General features: G+C 46.1%; 1 protein-coding gene across 2 annotated transcripts in view; it reads left to right on the top strand.

Annotated features, from left to right (window-relative positions):
* Positions 1 to 15,312, top strand: part of PRKCQ (protein kinase C theta) — a 105,312-nt gene that overhangs the window by 70,731 nt on the left and 19,269 nt on the right. For both annotated transcript variants that reach the window (XM_060095410.1, XM_060095409.1), the window contains exons 12-14: positions 9 to 100; positions 2,212 to 2,274; positions 9,987 to 10,125. In XM_060095410.1, the coding sequence (XP_059951393.1) occupies positions 9 to 100; positions 2,212 to 2,274; positions 9,987 to 10,125 (294 nt within the window). The remainder of the gene's footprint in view (positions 1 to 8; positions 101 to 2,211; positions 2,275 to 9,986; positions 10,126 to 15,312) is intronic.

The following is a 15,312-nucleotide window of genomic DNA, read 5'->3' as shown; positions in this document are numbered from 1 at the left end:
TTCCGCAGGAAAACCTCTTTTTTGTGATGGAGTATCTCAACGGAGGAGACTTAATGTACCACATCCAGAGCTGCCACAAGTTCGATCTTTGCAGAGCCACGTAAGAGCCCTTGTAGGGTTGGGGGGGTTCCCACTGGTCTTGTCAGGGACTGGGGTCCACTGTGCCCGCACCATGCTTTTCCCCACGTGGCACTTTTCCTGTTTCTCACTCAGTGTGGGCCTAAACCCCAGGGTGAGGTGACTCCAGGAACACATCCAATGAGGCAACTGTTTTCCCAGCTTGTGAAGCTTAAATTCAAGTCGCTTTTATTTCATTTCTCTGCCGTGAGATCAACTACTTAGTTTCTTAAGGAGCCACCCCACTTCATCAGGCTTCTAAATCATGTGAACCCAGAAGCAATATCTGCCCCTCGAATAGAAGTCAAATGGGGCACAGATGGGCAAGGCGGTCACTGGATGGGGCTTCGTGGAGGCCTTTCAAGGGAAGCTCAGTGTGAAGGCATCAGTCAGCTCTGGGGGCAGGAGAATTAGAAAGAGACATTTGCTCTCTCTCGAGAATACGTTCTCCTTCTTTGGCATCAAGCCACTCCAGGCACTGGGGAAATCGAGCAGGGTGGGTTTACTAGGTAGGACTGCAGCTGCGTCCCACAGAAGCCCCGCCCCCTTCCTCCATCAGGCCCTCTTTCCTGAGTCATCAAACCACTGAGACGGCCAAACACGAGAAAACTGTGCCCCTGGCTCCGCTTAAAAGGGTGGGTGCACACTAGCCTTGCTTGCTGTATGCTCAGTAACCTCACTCACCCCTAATGAACACTCGGAGGGGTTCAGATCGAGCTGTGTTGAGAGACACACTTTTCCATGAGCTCCTACAGAAACCCCAGCTGAAGCGGCTGTTTTGTCGAATCCAGTGGGTAGTACGCCACCAATCTCGTTGCTTCCAGGAACCATCGGCCAAGTGCCCGGAGATAATTTTATGAGATTCCTGCAGCACAGAAATCATCAGGTATTTTTCTGCTAGAAAGGATGCTCGGGGTCCCTTCCAGGTGTGTAAGGCGTGAAAGCCATCGCAGACACGTGCTATCTATCTGTCCTCACTGCGTCCCAGGAAGGGGTTTCTGCGCTCTTCTCCAAGATCCAGCAGACCTCACTTGCAGGAACTTCTCCCTTATCTCTAACTTTAATCCTCCTGTAAACTCGCCTCCTTTGAGTCTGTCATCTTTGAAGGTGGAGAGCAAGGTATCACCTCCCAGCTTCTAATACAGGCGTATCTCGTTTGATTGCACTTCACTTTATCATGCTTTGCAGATACTTTGTTTTTTTTATAAAGGAAGGTTTGTGGCAGCTCTGCGTTGCCAGACGATGGTTAGCGCCTTTTAGCCATATTTTTTTTTTTTTTTGCGGTACGTGGGCCTCTCACTGCTGTGGCCTCTCCTGTTGCGGAGCACAGGCTCCGGACGCGCAGGCTCAGCGGCCATGGCTCACAGGCCCAGCTGCTCCGCGGCATGTGGGATCTTCCCAGACCGGGGCATGAACCCGTGTCCCCTGCATCGGCAGGCAGACTCTCAACCACTGCACCACCAGGGAAGCCCTAGCCATATTTTTTTAACTGAAGTATAGTTCACAAGTATTTAATTAAGATATGTACTTTTTTTTTAGACATAATACTATTGCGTGCTTCATAGGCGACACTGTAGTGTCAACATAATTGGGAAACCAAAAAAACTCGTGTGACTCGCTGTATTGCGGTGGTCTGGAACCAAACTCGTGAGATCCCTGAGGTCTGCCTGTGTGCATTCTTCCTCCTCTCAGGCTGCACTTCTTACACAGGAAGAAGTCAGGTCTATGTGGAATGCCCTGCAGATAGGTCTGAGGGGTCCAAGTAGATTTTAAAATAAAAGGGAAAACTATTTCCCTATTATTACATTTAGTGTTTTTGAATGTTCTATTAGCAAAGAAAAAAAATGACAGTTTGACCATTATAGTTTACAATATAAGAATAAGCCCTAGATGCGGGTAGGGCTAAATATACCAGCTCCATTTCATTCTCTCAGGGCTGAAGCTGGATGTGTAGAATGGATGATATCTTCCTTTTGTTCTGATTAAACAAAATTCCATGTGCACATTTAGCAGAGTGCTGCACACTCACTATAAAAAGGGGAATTTTTTTTCCTAGTAAACATTCATGTTGAGCCTTGATTTTCCTTCCCTCAGGTTCTATGCTGCTGAAATCATTCTCGGTCTGCAGTTCCTTCATTCCAAAGGAATAGTCTACAGGTAAATTTTACTCTTTGGAAACAAGTACTGGGATAACTGGATTTCCTGGTCCAGGTGATTTCATCACTGTGCTTGAGTGACATGAAGTGGTCAGTGTGCTTCTGTGGCAGAAAGTTCCACACCTGGGCTTCCTGCCCAGAGTGACAGCACGGATAGTGATTTACCAACCAAGTAAGAAATTCCGCTCTCAAAAGCAATAAGGCTCTGATCTCATTTTGTTCTTTTTTGCAGTCCTGTTGTTCTTCCTCTCTCCTACCTTTGTCTCATTTCCTTCCGTTACTTTCTCTTTGGCCTCTTATTGTTGCTTTCTTTCTTCTGTCTTTTGTATCTCTCCTTCTTGCCTGTATTTGCATATTGAATGTCCTCCTTTCTGGTGAGGGAGGAAGGGAGGCCTTCCTTGAACAAACACACCTGCGCAAACCTACAAGCCTACACCTCGTCCGCATGCCCAGGATTCCATGTGTGCCCTCTTTCTTGAGTGGAGGTCTGTCCAGAATCTATTGGACACCATCATTTCACATCCTTCTTGGATGAAAGCTAATGTACTTCAGTCTCCTTACTTCTCTCAAAGCACAGTTGACACTTACTTATACAGATCTTCAAAGGCTTAGTTGTCCCGTTTCTGACTCACTGCAGATTGGGCGGGGTGGGGGGGTATATTGAAGAAAACAAAAAAAAAAAAGGAAGGAAGGAGCTGGACAGGATGCTGGCTGAGCAGCTGGAGGCCTACACAGTGACCACTGGTGACAAGGAAAGCTGAGAACCGACATAAAGGGAAGATGCAGGACAACCTCAAGGCCCCGAGACAGTGGGATCACGTGCTTTTCTGCAGCAGATGCTCACAGGAATGACCGGAGTCATCAGTACAGGCTAAGTGATGCTCCACACAGATTGTTGAAGATGGCAAACTGTGTATAATACAGTCCAGAAGCATTCCATCTGGGATGACCAGTACTGGGCTTTGGTACTTACAGAATAGGCTGAAAATTCACTTAGGGAAACCTCTCCGTGTCCAGAGGGTACAGGCAAGTGAGGGCTGCCCCATTTAGAGCCCAGAACTAAAGACTTAGGGGAGGTTTTGGAACTCATTTTTCTTTTTTTTTTTTTTTTTTCTTTTTGCGGTATGTGGGCCTCTCACTGTTGTGGCCTCTCCCGTTGCGGAGCACAGGCTCCGGATGCGCAGGCCCAGCGGCCATGGCTCACGGGCCCAGCCGCTCCGCGGCATATGGGATCCTCCCAGACCGGGGCACGAACCCGTATCCCCTGCATCGGCAGGCGGACTCTTAACCACTGCGCCACCAGGGAGGCCCGGAACTCATTTTTCTTAAGCTGTCTCTTTGGCATCCTTTGGATATACTTTTGTATTTGGGGGAGCGGGGGCTATCTATAAAACAATAGATTAAAAATCTGATTTATACCATTCTTTAATCTTCAGGAAAGTGAGAAATACTCACCAGAACACTGAAAACCCTGATCAGATTCCGTGGTTGTTTTCCTATTTATATCTGTAATGCCTACAATATCCCTGAGATATACCTATACTGAGACACTCAGTAGATTGTGTGGGATGGATGGATAGGAAAGAGGGAGGAAAAGTTAGGAAGACTGGAGAGAAGAGAGATCTCAGGGCTAAAAGGGACCTCATGCAACCAAACCCCACATGCCCCAGTATAGTCTCTTTCTCCACATCACGATGTTTCTTTTATTTCATCTTGTAAATTATTGACACTCAGGACAAAGACCAATGAGGGTCCATAAGTGTCTTTAATATCATAAATTGTACCCATTTTAGAGCTCTTACTACATCCATGAGAAATATTTTCTAAGGCTTCTTATGCACCACAAAGAAAGAATCCTGGGTTTATTTAGCAGTGTACTCACTGAGGTGGTAGGAGATCCTTGAAAGACATGGAATCATTAAAACTGGGGGAGGCCATCCAGCAGGTACACTGACACTAAGATTGGCCTTAAGAAATTATTCAACTGCCCATTGTAACTTTACTGGCCTAAACTTTTCGTTGGGCCACTGAATTAACAAGGGGATTCTATTAGTTCCCTTTTTCTGACCACTAATGATTATCATATTAGTTTTGAAGGGTTGCCGTAAGAAATCAGCACAAACCTGATGGCTTAAGCCGATAGAATTTATTCCCTCACAGCTCTGGAGTCCAGAGGTCCAAAGTCAAGGTGTCAGCAGGGCCACACGTCCTCTGCAGGCTCTAGGGGAGGATCCTTCCTTGCCCCCTCCAGTTTTTGGTGGCCCCAGGTGTTCCTGGGCTTGAGATCACTCCAATCTCTGCCTCAGTCTTCACAGGGCCTTCTCTTCTCCCTGTGTCTTCCCTGTATGTCTCTTACAAGGATACTTGACATTGGATTTAGGGACCACCCAGATAATCCAAGATGATCTAATTTCAAGATCCTTAACTTCATTACATCTACAAATACGCTTTTTCCAAATAAGGTCTCCCTCACAAGATTCCAGGGACTAGGACATAAATATCTTTGGCAGGGGGCACCACTAAACCCACTACAACTGGTAACGAAGACGGACCAGCCACTAAACACACAGCCTTGGTTAAGCGTTGTGGTGGATGCAAAAGCTATCGAAGTCCCAACCTCTGGATCCATAATTAAGCCACTTCCTGGATTTTTATTTTGGGTTTTTTGGGAGGTAAAATGTAAGTACATGAAAAGACACAAACAGCATACTCTAAAAAATGTCTAAGTGAATAAGATTCTAATTAAAAGTAAGTGCCAGGACTTCCCTGGTGGCACCGTGGTTAAGAATCCGCCTCCAATGCAGGGGACACGGGTTCGAGCCCTGGTCCGGGAAGATGCCACATGCCACGGAGCAACTAAGCCTGTGCGCCCCAACTACTGAGTCTGCGCTCTAGAGCCCGTGAGCCACAACTACTGAAGCCCATGAGCCACAACTACTGAAGCCCGCACGCCTAGAGCCCATGCTCTGCAACAAGAGAAGCCACCACAATGAGAAGCCTGCACACCACAACGAAGAGTAGCCCCCGCTCACCGCAGCTAGAGAAAACTCACATGCAGCAATGAAGACCCAATGCAGCCAAACATAAATAAATAAAATAAATAAGTTTATTTAAAAAAAAAAGTAAGTGCCAAAGGGAAGAATAATGAAGGTATCATCAGAAATGGGTGAGGGTATGCCAACAAAAAGTTCCTATCAGAGAGAGGATTTTTTTTTAAAGGGGGAGAGGCTTTATAAATGGAAGAAGTGACTCCAGAAAAGGCACAGAAATAGGAGTAAGGAGGTCGAGTGGAGGAATATTAAACAAATTGCGTCCAGCTTTTCTGGAAAAGCTGTTGTTGGCAGTCACAAGAATTGAGGCCAAGAGATGTAGAGAAGCAGGTGGCAACATCAATCATCTACCATTACTGGTGGAATCGTAAAAGTGGTGGCATCTTAAAAGATGCCTCAGCCCTGGCTTAGGTTACATGTAAAACCAAGGAGCTGGAAAATATGCAAACATAGAAGAAGCAGAATCTAGAATCTCAAGTCTTAGAAATATTAGAACTGAAATGGACCTTAAGATGATCTTTGATCGATGACACTGGACCCAACCCATATATTTGAAACTACTTACAAATGCTTTCATGTGGATGATCTCATTGGATGCTCACAAGTTCTGTGGGATAAGCAAGGCAGGCATCACTGTACCCATTTTATGGATGAGTCATTAAAGGATCAGAGAGGAGACATGGCTTGGCTGAGCTACTTAGTAATAAAACTTGGATTTGGAAGCTGTTTCTTCTGGCTCCCACTTTGCCTCTTCCAAATGGAGAAGCTTTGCTATGTTGACAACACAATGGAAAGAAAGGCTTCCAGTGAATTCTCGGTTGTACCTGATGCCCTGATGTGCAGCCCTTTGAGCAGATGGGTGCTTCCAAGAGCCATGCCATGTGACCTGGACCCTGAAGGCCCTTTCTGGGTCCTGGTGTCCTGTGAGGGACCTGTGAACACTCTGGCCTTTGGGTCCTGTGGCTTCTCCAGTTTGTCTTCCTCTGCCTTCATCCCTTCCTGCCCCTCAGGGTGTCTGGCTCTGCATGGCAGGCCTTCTGGACCTTTCCCCTTCTGACTTAGATCTCTCAAAGCTTCAATGACCTCCTCTCTCCCAGCCCTGTAGACACCCTACCCACTTTAGAGGGTGGATTGGAAATTGAACATGAAGCTTTCCTAGCTTGAGGCCTAGAGAACATTCATTTTTAGAATTGACTAAAATGTACCCTTGCAATCACAGAAGACTCTAGGTATCTGAGCAAGACCAGTTCAATGTGAAAGACCGGGTGAGCTTGGTTTAAGGGGATGTAAAAGAGGGTAAAGCCTGGATTTGCTGGGATAGATTGTATAATTTTAAGAGCCTTTGTTTTCCATTAGATAATTATGAATAAAAATAGTGATTCCAGATCAAAGGGCTATTGTGAGAATCAAAGGATAAAATGCATGTGAAAGAAATTCCAATATTAGATATTATGTTCATTATCCTTCTGAGCTATGTACAGTACTGCAGCTGCATATCTGGCTCCCTAGTGATGACCCTAAAACCATCCTTCAGCCAAATTTCTAGGAACATACATATGTGGCTGTAAATGATGCAAATATGTTTCATATAGCAGAAACTCAAAATGATATCACTGTTGCATAGAGTGTGGATTAGGAAATGAACCTGCCATGTTAGCATAAGGAGTTAAATATGACGTATAATTGGACTTACTGGAATATAATCCATAAGTCACAATGAAAGTGGATTTAATTAAAATGAAGGAACAAGGCAGAAGCCCTGCCTATGGAGAAGACTTAGACATACTGGAAGTCTTCAGTCCTAATATTGAAAGTGTGACAGCATTTGAGTTAGGATGGGAGAAACAGAACCGAAACCGATCTGAATGTGAGACACACATTCACGTATCCTGGAGGTATCCATGCACCTGGTCAGACAGAAACCATCATTGATGCATTAGTGACAGAGGTCAGCAAGCTGGCCCAGACGCAAGAGGTCAGCTCTGGGGAACACCTGCTAGCAGCATCTCTGCACCAAAACAGAACTGCATCCCATGCTCACGTCCTCTGGCTAATTTACTCACAGAAGGTGAGAAAGCAACAAAAGGGAACCATTACTTGGGACTTAATTGTAGCTGATACTCGCTGGTGGTGAGATGGTCACTGGTTGGTGATGCATTCACTCAGATGGTTATGGAATGATAGCAACACATGCTACACTCGCGTCAGAGCATCACAGCGCAGCAAGTACCAAGCAATACGCATTCCACCCTCGTGAAGCTTAGAGTGTAACCAAGGAGATAAAACAAATGGTGACGGGACTTTAGGATACGGGTATTGATTACAAGCATCATACAACCACTGAAACCTTTGCTTAAGCAGAAGCTAAGCCTCACCGAGAAAGCAGAACCAAGAATGCAGACCCATCAGAACCCAAGTGGCTCCTCTCTCATTGGCTGGGTTGTTCTTCGGGTTCACGGGGCCTCTGTCTCTACTCTTGGCTGAGCCACTTCAGTCTCTTCTTTCACAGGCTGGTTTTCTGTCCCCTCCAAGGGCATGGTGGAGGGCGCGCCACAGCAGCCCTACGCATCAGACACCCAGCCGAGACGGACTAGTGCCATCACGTTGCAACCTCAGCAAGTTTTCCCCAAGAAGAAAAGCTGATGCACTGAGTCAGGCCTCCACCTGTGGCTCAGTCAACAGGGGCGGAGGAGACAGAGCTACCTGCCAGGCCCTTTGGGAGCAGAATCGTTGAGAAGGAGGTTCTGAGCATCTTCTCTTAGAGGAGGTGCAGGAAAAGGCAACAGCAACAGCTCTTCTCTCCCAAGACGTCTTAGCTCATTAAGGAAGGCAGTGGCAGCCACCACCCACCACATATCCTAGACTTAAAGGAGTTTCCACAAAGCTCAGAAATGCACGGCAGATAAAGGAAGAGAAAGCTGGATGTTATATAACCGACAAGAATTCCTAAAATGCCACTGACTAAAGTCGATACAAGGTTAAAGAAACTGATGTCAGGTGTCGTTCCTGGATTATCTTTTTAAAAAATCCATTTCGCAGGTACAGGATGATAGGAAAATGGTATAATGGTAGTTTGTGTGGGGGGAAGAAAAGGACACCTGAGGTGTTAGTTTACAGTGAGTTCCATATTAAGCATTGTTGTGATGGAGCTTCTAAAATAACTAGTGCAGCCACAGTGCTCAGAGGCAAGAGGACTAGACCAGAAGCTAAGGGTGCCACCATCATCTGCACCTGTGAGATCGTGTACCCAGAAGACACCGGTTTCATGCTGAGAACCATCTTTTTTTTTTTTTTTTTTACGGTATGCGGGCCTCTCACTGTTGTGGCCTCCCCCGTTGCGGAGCACAGGCTCCGGACGCGCAGGCTCAGCGGCCATGGCTCACGGGCCCAGCCGCTCCGCGGCATATGGGATCCTCCCAGACCGGGGCACGAACCCGTATCCCCTGCATCGGCAGGCGGACTCTCAACCACTTGCGCCACCAGGGAGGCCCGAGAACCATCTTTGAAGAAGAAAATTTGAGATATTTGCAGGGTAGGGGCCAGAATGTTGCAGAGTCTGAATACCATGCTGTATGGAGGAATAAAGGTCCTCAACTTGGTCAAGGAAAGACAAGAGAAAGCTTGGTGTCACTTTCCAAATATCCAGGCGATCATGTGTGGTAAAGAAAGCATCCTCGGGCCAAGAGGTAAAGTCACAGGGAGGCATAGTTTGGCCCGTTTTTTAAAAATCTCGTCACCACTTACATACCCCTAAAAAATGAAGTGGGCTGCCTTACGAGGATACTGGTTCTCTAAGGAGAGAGGAAGTCATTGACATGGTGTTCTGGTATCAGATGGATTCTGATTCTAGAATTAACCTGGATTAGGAACAGCTTTCCTTAATTGGTCTTAGAATTAGGTGCAGGGTAATTTATCCACAAACACAGGTACTTAGAAAATGGCATAAAATTAGTATATTTCTAGGCCTTTCTTCCTTTTCCATCACCCCCAGGAAAGGTACTGGGATAAAGAGCCTCAGCTCTGTGTCTCCTCCATGGTATATTAGCTGTACTTGTTGGCAAGTCAGAAGGGGGAATCAGTAGCAACCAGCCATTCCCTTGAAGAGTCAGTTTTATCTACACCCCTACCTTGGATGGAAGCGGATGGGTATATGTGTTGTGTAGTACTAAATACCACCCTACACCAGACACATCACCAAACACCAGCCCCCATGACATTTCATCACCAGCTTATTCCTTTCCATCCAGGTTTTGTTTCTTGAGGGCCCCTCTTAACACTCAGGGATGCTACTTTGCAGAGATAACGCGTGACCTTTATGTGGCCCCATCTCGGCACCTGCTCAGCCATTCATACATGAAATATGGAGGGAGCTCTGGAGATGGGCCAGGTATTGATACAGAAGATACAGAACTCGGTCAGAGCCAGGCCCAGAGAAAGCCGACCTGGACCACGAGGGGCTGTACGTCCAGTTCTGGGCAAGAGACGCAGTGACCCTGGAGCGTTGTAGATGGAGGGTCGGGGTTGAAAGGAGAGAGAAGGACCAGCAAAGTACCTCCTCACTGCCCTTCAGGCTGTGATGGGACGTGCAAGCCCCCGTCACAGGGCAAGTCCATGTTAACAAAACCGTGTGTTATTAAAGTGAGAATCTGCTTTGTTTTTTCAGGGACCTGAAGCTTGATAACATCCTGTTAGACAAAGATGGACACATCAAAATAGCGGACTTCGGGATGTGCAAGGAGAACATGCTGGGGGACGCCAGGACCAACACCTTCTGCGGGACCCCCGACTACATCGCCCCGGAGGTAGGATGCGCCGCTCTGCACCCGCCCGTACAACTCCGCCTCCCCGGGGGGGGCCCAGCACCACTGCTTCCTTCTCCCCTGAAACTCAGGAGACTTTCAACTATTTTTGTTCAGGATGTGTATTTGTTTTTCAGAGTATTTGACAAATGCAGCTGCACCTAGGCGCCGCTGGTGGCGCACTGGGCGTGGTACCCGCGCTCACTTCTGCACCTCGCCAAGGCGTGAGAGACCCAGCAGGCCCTTCCCATCCTGGCTGTCCCACCCCAGCCTTAAAATATATTCACTCTGCTCAGACCAACCAGAAGAAGCAACTGGTGAAGAGCCAGGTGGACACTAAACAGGCTCATGGGCATCCACCTAAGTCCAGTGGTTTCATTTGGGGACCAGAAAAACCTAAATTGTGGTTTCCAAGCTGCTACTGTGTGAGCCTGGAGAGGTCCCACTTGTCTCTCCTGTTACTGGGTCCCATGGGAGAGCCTATGAAAGTTTAAACACAACCACAGAGAAAACAAAATGAGCCATTGCTCTCATATTCTGAGCCCCCGGAAGATCAGAGTTTGCTCAGAAGGCATCCATCGATGCCAGCTGCCCACCCCAGGGAGATGAGACACTGCCTTACCCCTTGGTCCTTCCCACAGCATAAACATCGTGGCTTTTCTATCTTTGGATCTCTCTGAACTACTGGCTGATTGCTCTAAAGTCAGGGGCTGTTTCTTATTCACTTTTTCAAAACTTTCTCTTAAAATAATTATAAATTCACAAGAAGTTGCCAAAAATAGTACAGAAATGTCACCCACATCTACCCTTCCCCTACTGGTTCCAGCTTATGTAACTATGGTACAATATCAGAACCAGGACATGGATGTTGTTACAAGGTGTGTAAAGTTTTGCCCCACTTATCGTTATGTGTAGATCAGTGTGATCTTATCCACTTTTATATCCAAGGACGGAGCTCAAGGCTCGGCACGTTAAGGTGCTAATAGATAGCTTTTCAAAAAGTGAACGAACAACTATTGATAAGTGTGTGAGTGGTGACGGCTGTCTGATGGATAGACAGTGATGGGCCTCTGGTTTCCTGGGCAAAACAAATTTAGCAGCAAATCCCTGTCATAGCCAAAGTAACTGTAGCATCCTCAGTCTAAGAAACAGGAGACTCTGCCCTGTACGTATGTACTTAATTTAGATTTCACCTTGTTTAAATTCAAGCTTGGCCTCTGGTCAGCAAGAAATTATGGCTTTTACCTATCCTGTCTATACATGCCTTATGCCATACCCTTTCCCGGGCAATCCTTCCTTCCCAATTCTGTTTCCCTTGGCATCTTCCAGAATTTACCTTCAGAGACTGGCTTCTCTCTGCAACTTCAATCTCATTCTCTCATCTTCAAGCCTGCTTGTCTTCACAAAATTCCACTCCTGGTCCTTTTTTTCTCCCTGTACATTCTATATGAACAGCTATATTTATGACTATGATTTCAACTCCAAAATCAGTATGACCAGCCCAAACTTCTTGCTTCAGACCTGTATGTCTGTTTACCTGCTGAGATCTCCAACTAACTGTCACAGGCCATTCAATCATAACAGATCCCAAACCCACTGTCTGTTGAAATTGCCCCACACACACACACATGCACACACCCTTCTCCTTTATCCCTTTCTGGATGAATGACATACACATCCATCCATCCAGTCACCTAGCCAGAAAACTGGAATCCTCCAAGTCTTCTCCTTCCTTCTTACCCCTCCCAAATCCAGACACCAAGACCTTCTAAATGTAGACCTCAGGGGTTCACACATCTGTTTTCATGCCTCCCCAGTTTTGTGACTGTACTAAGAATCTCCCTTGATTCTTTTTTGATCCTCAAAATGAATCCCCTTGGGGATTAAATCAAGCTTCTCCAATCCCGCCCCCATCTTACAGTTGCTGCCCTGGTCCAGGCCCTCAGCACCTCTGGTCTGGATCCTGGTGAGGCCTTTTTACCCAGACTTTCCTCTCTATGACCACCCACCTGCCAGTGCCTCATCTTTCCATATTTTCCAATTTTTTGATCATGCTCCCTCATCAGTTAAAAAAGCATCACCAGCCTATGTATATTTATTATACATGATCACCAACTAATATAGTCTGTTATAAAACATGCAGAAAAAGGAACAGGCTGAACTTAAGATGAAATAAAGTTTTAAATAACTAAATTGTAGTCTATTAATAGTACATTTTATGCTTTATTAAAATAATGAGGCTAAATCTCTTTGTAAAATCTGGGTTTAACACTTTATGATTCTGGCACTCAAAAGTCTGCTTGGTTTCTTTCAATTTCTGGTTTTATTGGCTCATAGCTGAAAAAGAGCCCTCACAAAGACACACTGTAATATAGATGCTACAGTATGTACATAAGGCAAGGTTCATGGCTGAAGAGAGTGGATATAAGTCCAGAATGCACAACAGTGTTTTCTGATTTCCTGTCACAACTTCCTGTCACAACTAATGAAATGGTCACTGTTTTTAGCTTCGTTATAATGTGACAAAGAGCTGGTACTAGGAGTAAGATCTCTGCACTTGCCGTTTTCTACTTTGCATCATTAGCATGGTCTTCAATCCAAGTCTCTTTTGCAGATAACTTTTTAAGGACGTTCCATTTTGTGAAAATGAGTTTAGTTCAAACAGAACCCACTGATCCCCTTAACTAGGCATGCAACGCAAATGACGCACCTTAGGATAATAAGTAATCGTAATAGTGACGCACCTTACGAAGACGAACGCTCTAGCCAAGCCACCACCAACTCCTCCCGCGATGAGACTTCCCGTTCCTCCCTCGGGAAACCTAGTCACTGGTCAAATTTCTAAATGAGGGCATCAGTGCCACTACTGGAATTTTTTAAACTCGCATAAATACAATTTCTAATATTTTCTTCCCGTGTCTTGGCATTACGCCGTTTGGGTGCTCCCTGGGGTGCGTGCCCTGTTCTGAGGGCCGCTGTTCCACCACATCACCAGATCTACCTCTCTAATGGGAAGACCTGTCACGCCACGCCTTTAAAAATATTCAGGAAGTCCCCATTGTCAGCTGGGTACAAGCCAAAACCCCAAGAGAAGGTCCTTAATATGTCCTGAGACATCCATTTCCTTCTCTCTCATATCCCTTAGCCATGCCCTCAGAATCCTTGGTCTGATTTACTCCTACCTCCAAAGTCATCTTCTCCCTGAAGGTGCCTCTGGCTTCTTGGAATAATCAGTTGTTTCCTCCTCTGTGCTACCACAGCCCATGTGTAATCCAATTTGCCAGTAAACTGAATTTCTCACAGCTAAGGATCATGATTTATCCACCTTAGTGTCTAGTCTCCTCCTCCACAGCTCAGAGCACCCATCACCTGTTCCGTGAATGACCACACCAAGACATGCACCCCAAATGCCCATCTCTGAACATGTGCTGGAGATGGGGCCTCTTGTCTCTAGCCTCTCCCTTTTCCATCAAAATCCTACCCATTTTCCAAAGCTCCACTCACATGTCATCTCCATTGTAAAGTTTTTCCTTTATCTCACTCACTGACCCATTGCCCTCTCCCCGGGGACCTCAATGATATGGGCAGAGGGCCTGAAACACAAAAAATAAGTGCATTCAGGGCAGCATCAGGAGTGATGCATGAAAAAGCAGACTGTGCTCCCTCAAACCAAGGAATAGCCTCACCAGCCCACACCTCCTGAGACCTTTCCCAAAACTCTGTGGTTCCCTATGTCACAGTTATAGGACCGAGGGTCTAACGTATAATTGGAGGTCCACACTCATTTTGACAAAGAATAGAAAATAGTTAAATAGGGAGACACCCTCCTTTCCAACATCTACTAGCCACTTAGTAAGTCCAGGTGGAATTTCAGTACATAGAAGCAGCTCCCTGGAGAAAGCAGGAGTCACTTGGAAACCAGAGCCATAGAGGCATTGGTGGTCACTTGGTTTCTAAGGACGCTTTCCCCGCTGTGCACATCATGTGGTGAGCCATGTACAGACCTCAAATCACTAGCTCCAAGAGGTGGATGGAATTGTAGCTTTCTCTTGCTCTAAGAGAGAAAGAGGGGCTCTGACGTGAAGTGGTAACATCATTATTATCTGAATTATTTGAGTAAAGATGGGGAGAGAACAGGACAAAAGACAGCATGGCCATAAGAAGGGACCGGGGGGCTTCCCTGGTGGCGCAGTGGTTGAGAATCTGCCTGCTAATGCAGGGGACACGGGTTCGAGCCCTGGTCTGGGAGGATCCCACATGCCACGGAGCAACTAGGCCCGTGAGCCACAACTACTGAGCCTGCGCGTCTGGAGCCTGTGCTCTGCAACAAGAGAGGCCGCAATAGTGAGAGGCCCACACACCACGATGAAGAGTGGCCCCTGCTTGCCACAACTAGAGAAAGCCCTCACACAGAAACAAAGACCCAACACAGCAAAAATAAATAAGTTAATTAATGTCAGATGCAGGCTTGTGACATTCTCTGTCACATAGGGGAGGATGTAAGTCAGGCACCAGCAGATAAGCAAAGCTTTCATTTTGGCATTGGTGAGTGCAGTAGGTGGAATTCTAAGAGGGTCTCTAGGATTGCCATCCCCTGCTGAATACACACCTTCCTCCAATGATCCAATCACACTAATTAAAAAAAAAAAAAAAAAAAAAGAAGGCACCAGGGGCTGAGATAGAAAAAGAGCCACTCCAGCCATTGTTTCTACACCAATTTCTTTTAAAATATAGACTAATTTGAGCATGAATTAGATCGAAGTTTAAATCCTGGAAACATTATAATAGAAAAAGAACATTATGTAGTAAAATCCCAAAAGACCAGGGTCCAGAACGTAGCTTTCAACTCACTAACCAGGCAACCTTAAAGAAGACACATAACCTCCCGAGGTCCAGTCACCGTCCTTTGTTAAATAGGGATAACAGGACCTACCCCAGAGGTTCTTATAAATAAACACAAAGTATGGGAAACACCCAGTACACATCAGCAGGCATTTGCAGACATTCTGTTCATACAGTGTATAACTGGGTGTGAATCGGCATTTTGCTTCTTTTTCCTAACTTAAGACTGAAATTCTTTACTAACATCCCCTAGCCTTGGAAGACTTAATTTCCACCTCAGCTGTCTCCTGTCCTTCCAAATTTCTTTCCATTAATCCACCAAACAAAATTGCTTACCAAGATGCGATG

The sequence above is a fragment of the Mesoplodon densirostris genome, chromosome 4, assembly GCF_025265405.1.
Source record: "Mesoplodon densirostris isolate mMesDen1 chromosome 4, mMesDen1 primary haplotype, whole genome shotgun sequence".
Taxonomy (NCBI): domain Eukaryota; kingdom Metazoa; phylum Chordata; class Mammalia; order Artiodactyla; family Ziphiidae; genus Mesoplodon; species Mesoplodon densirostris.
The sequence above is the reverse complement of the archived record's forward strand: the minus strand, read 5'-3'. Positions and strand labels throughout refer to the sequence as shown.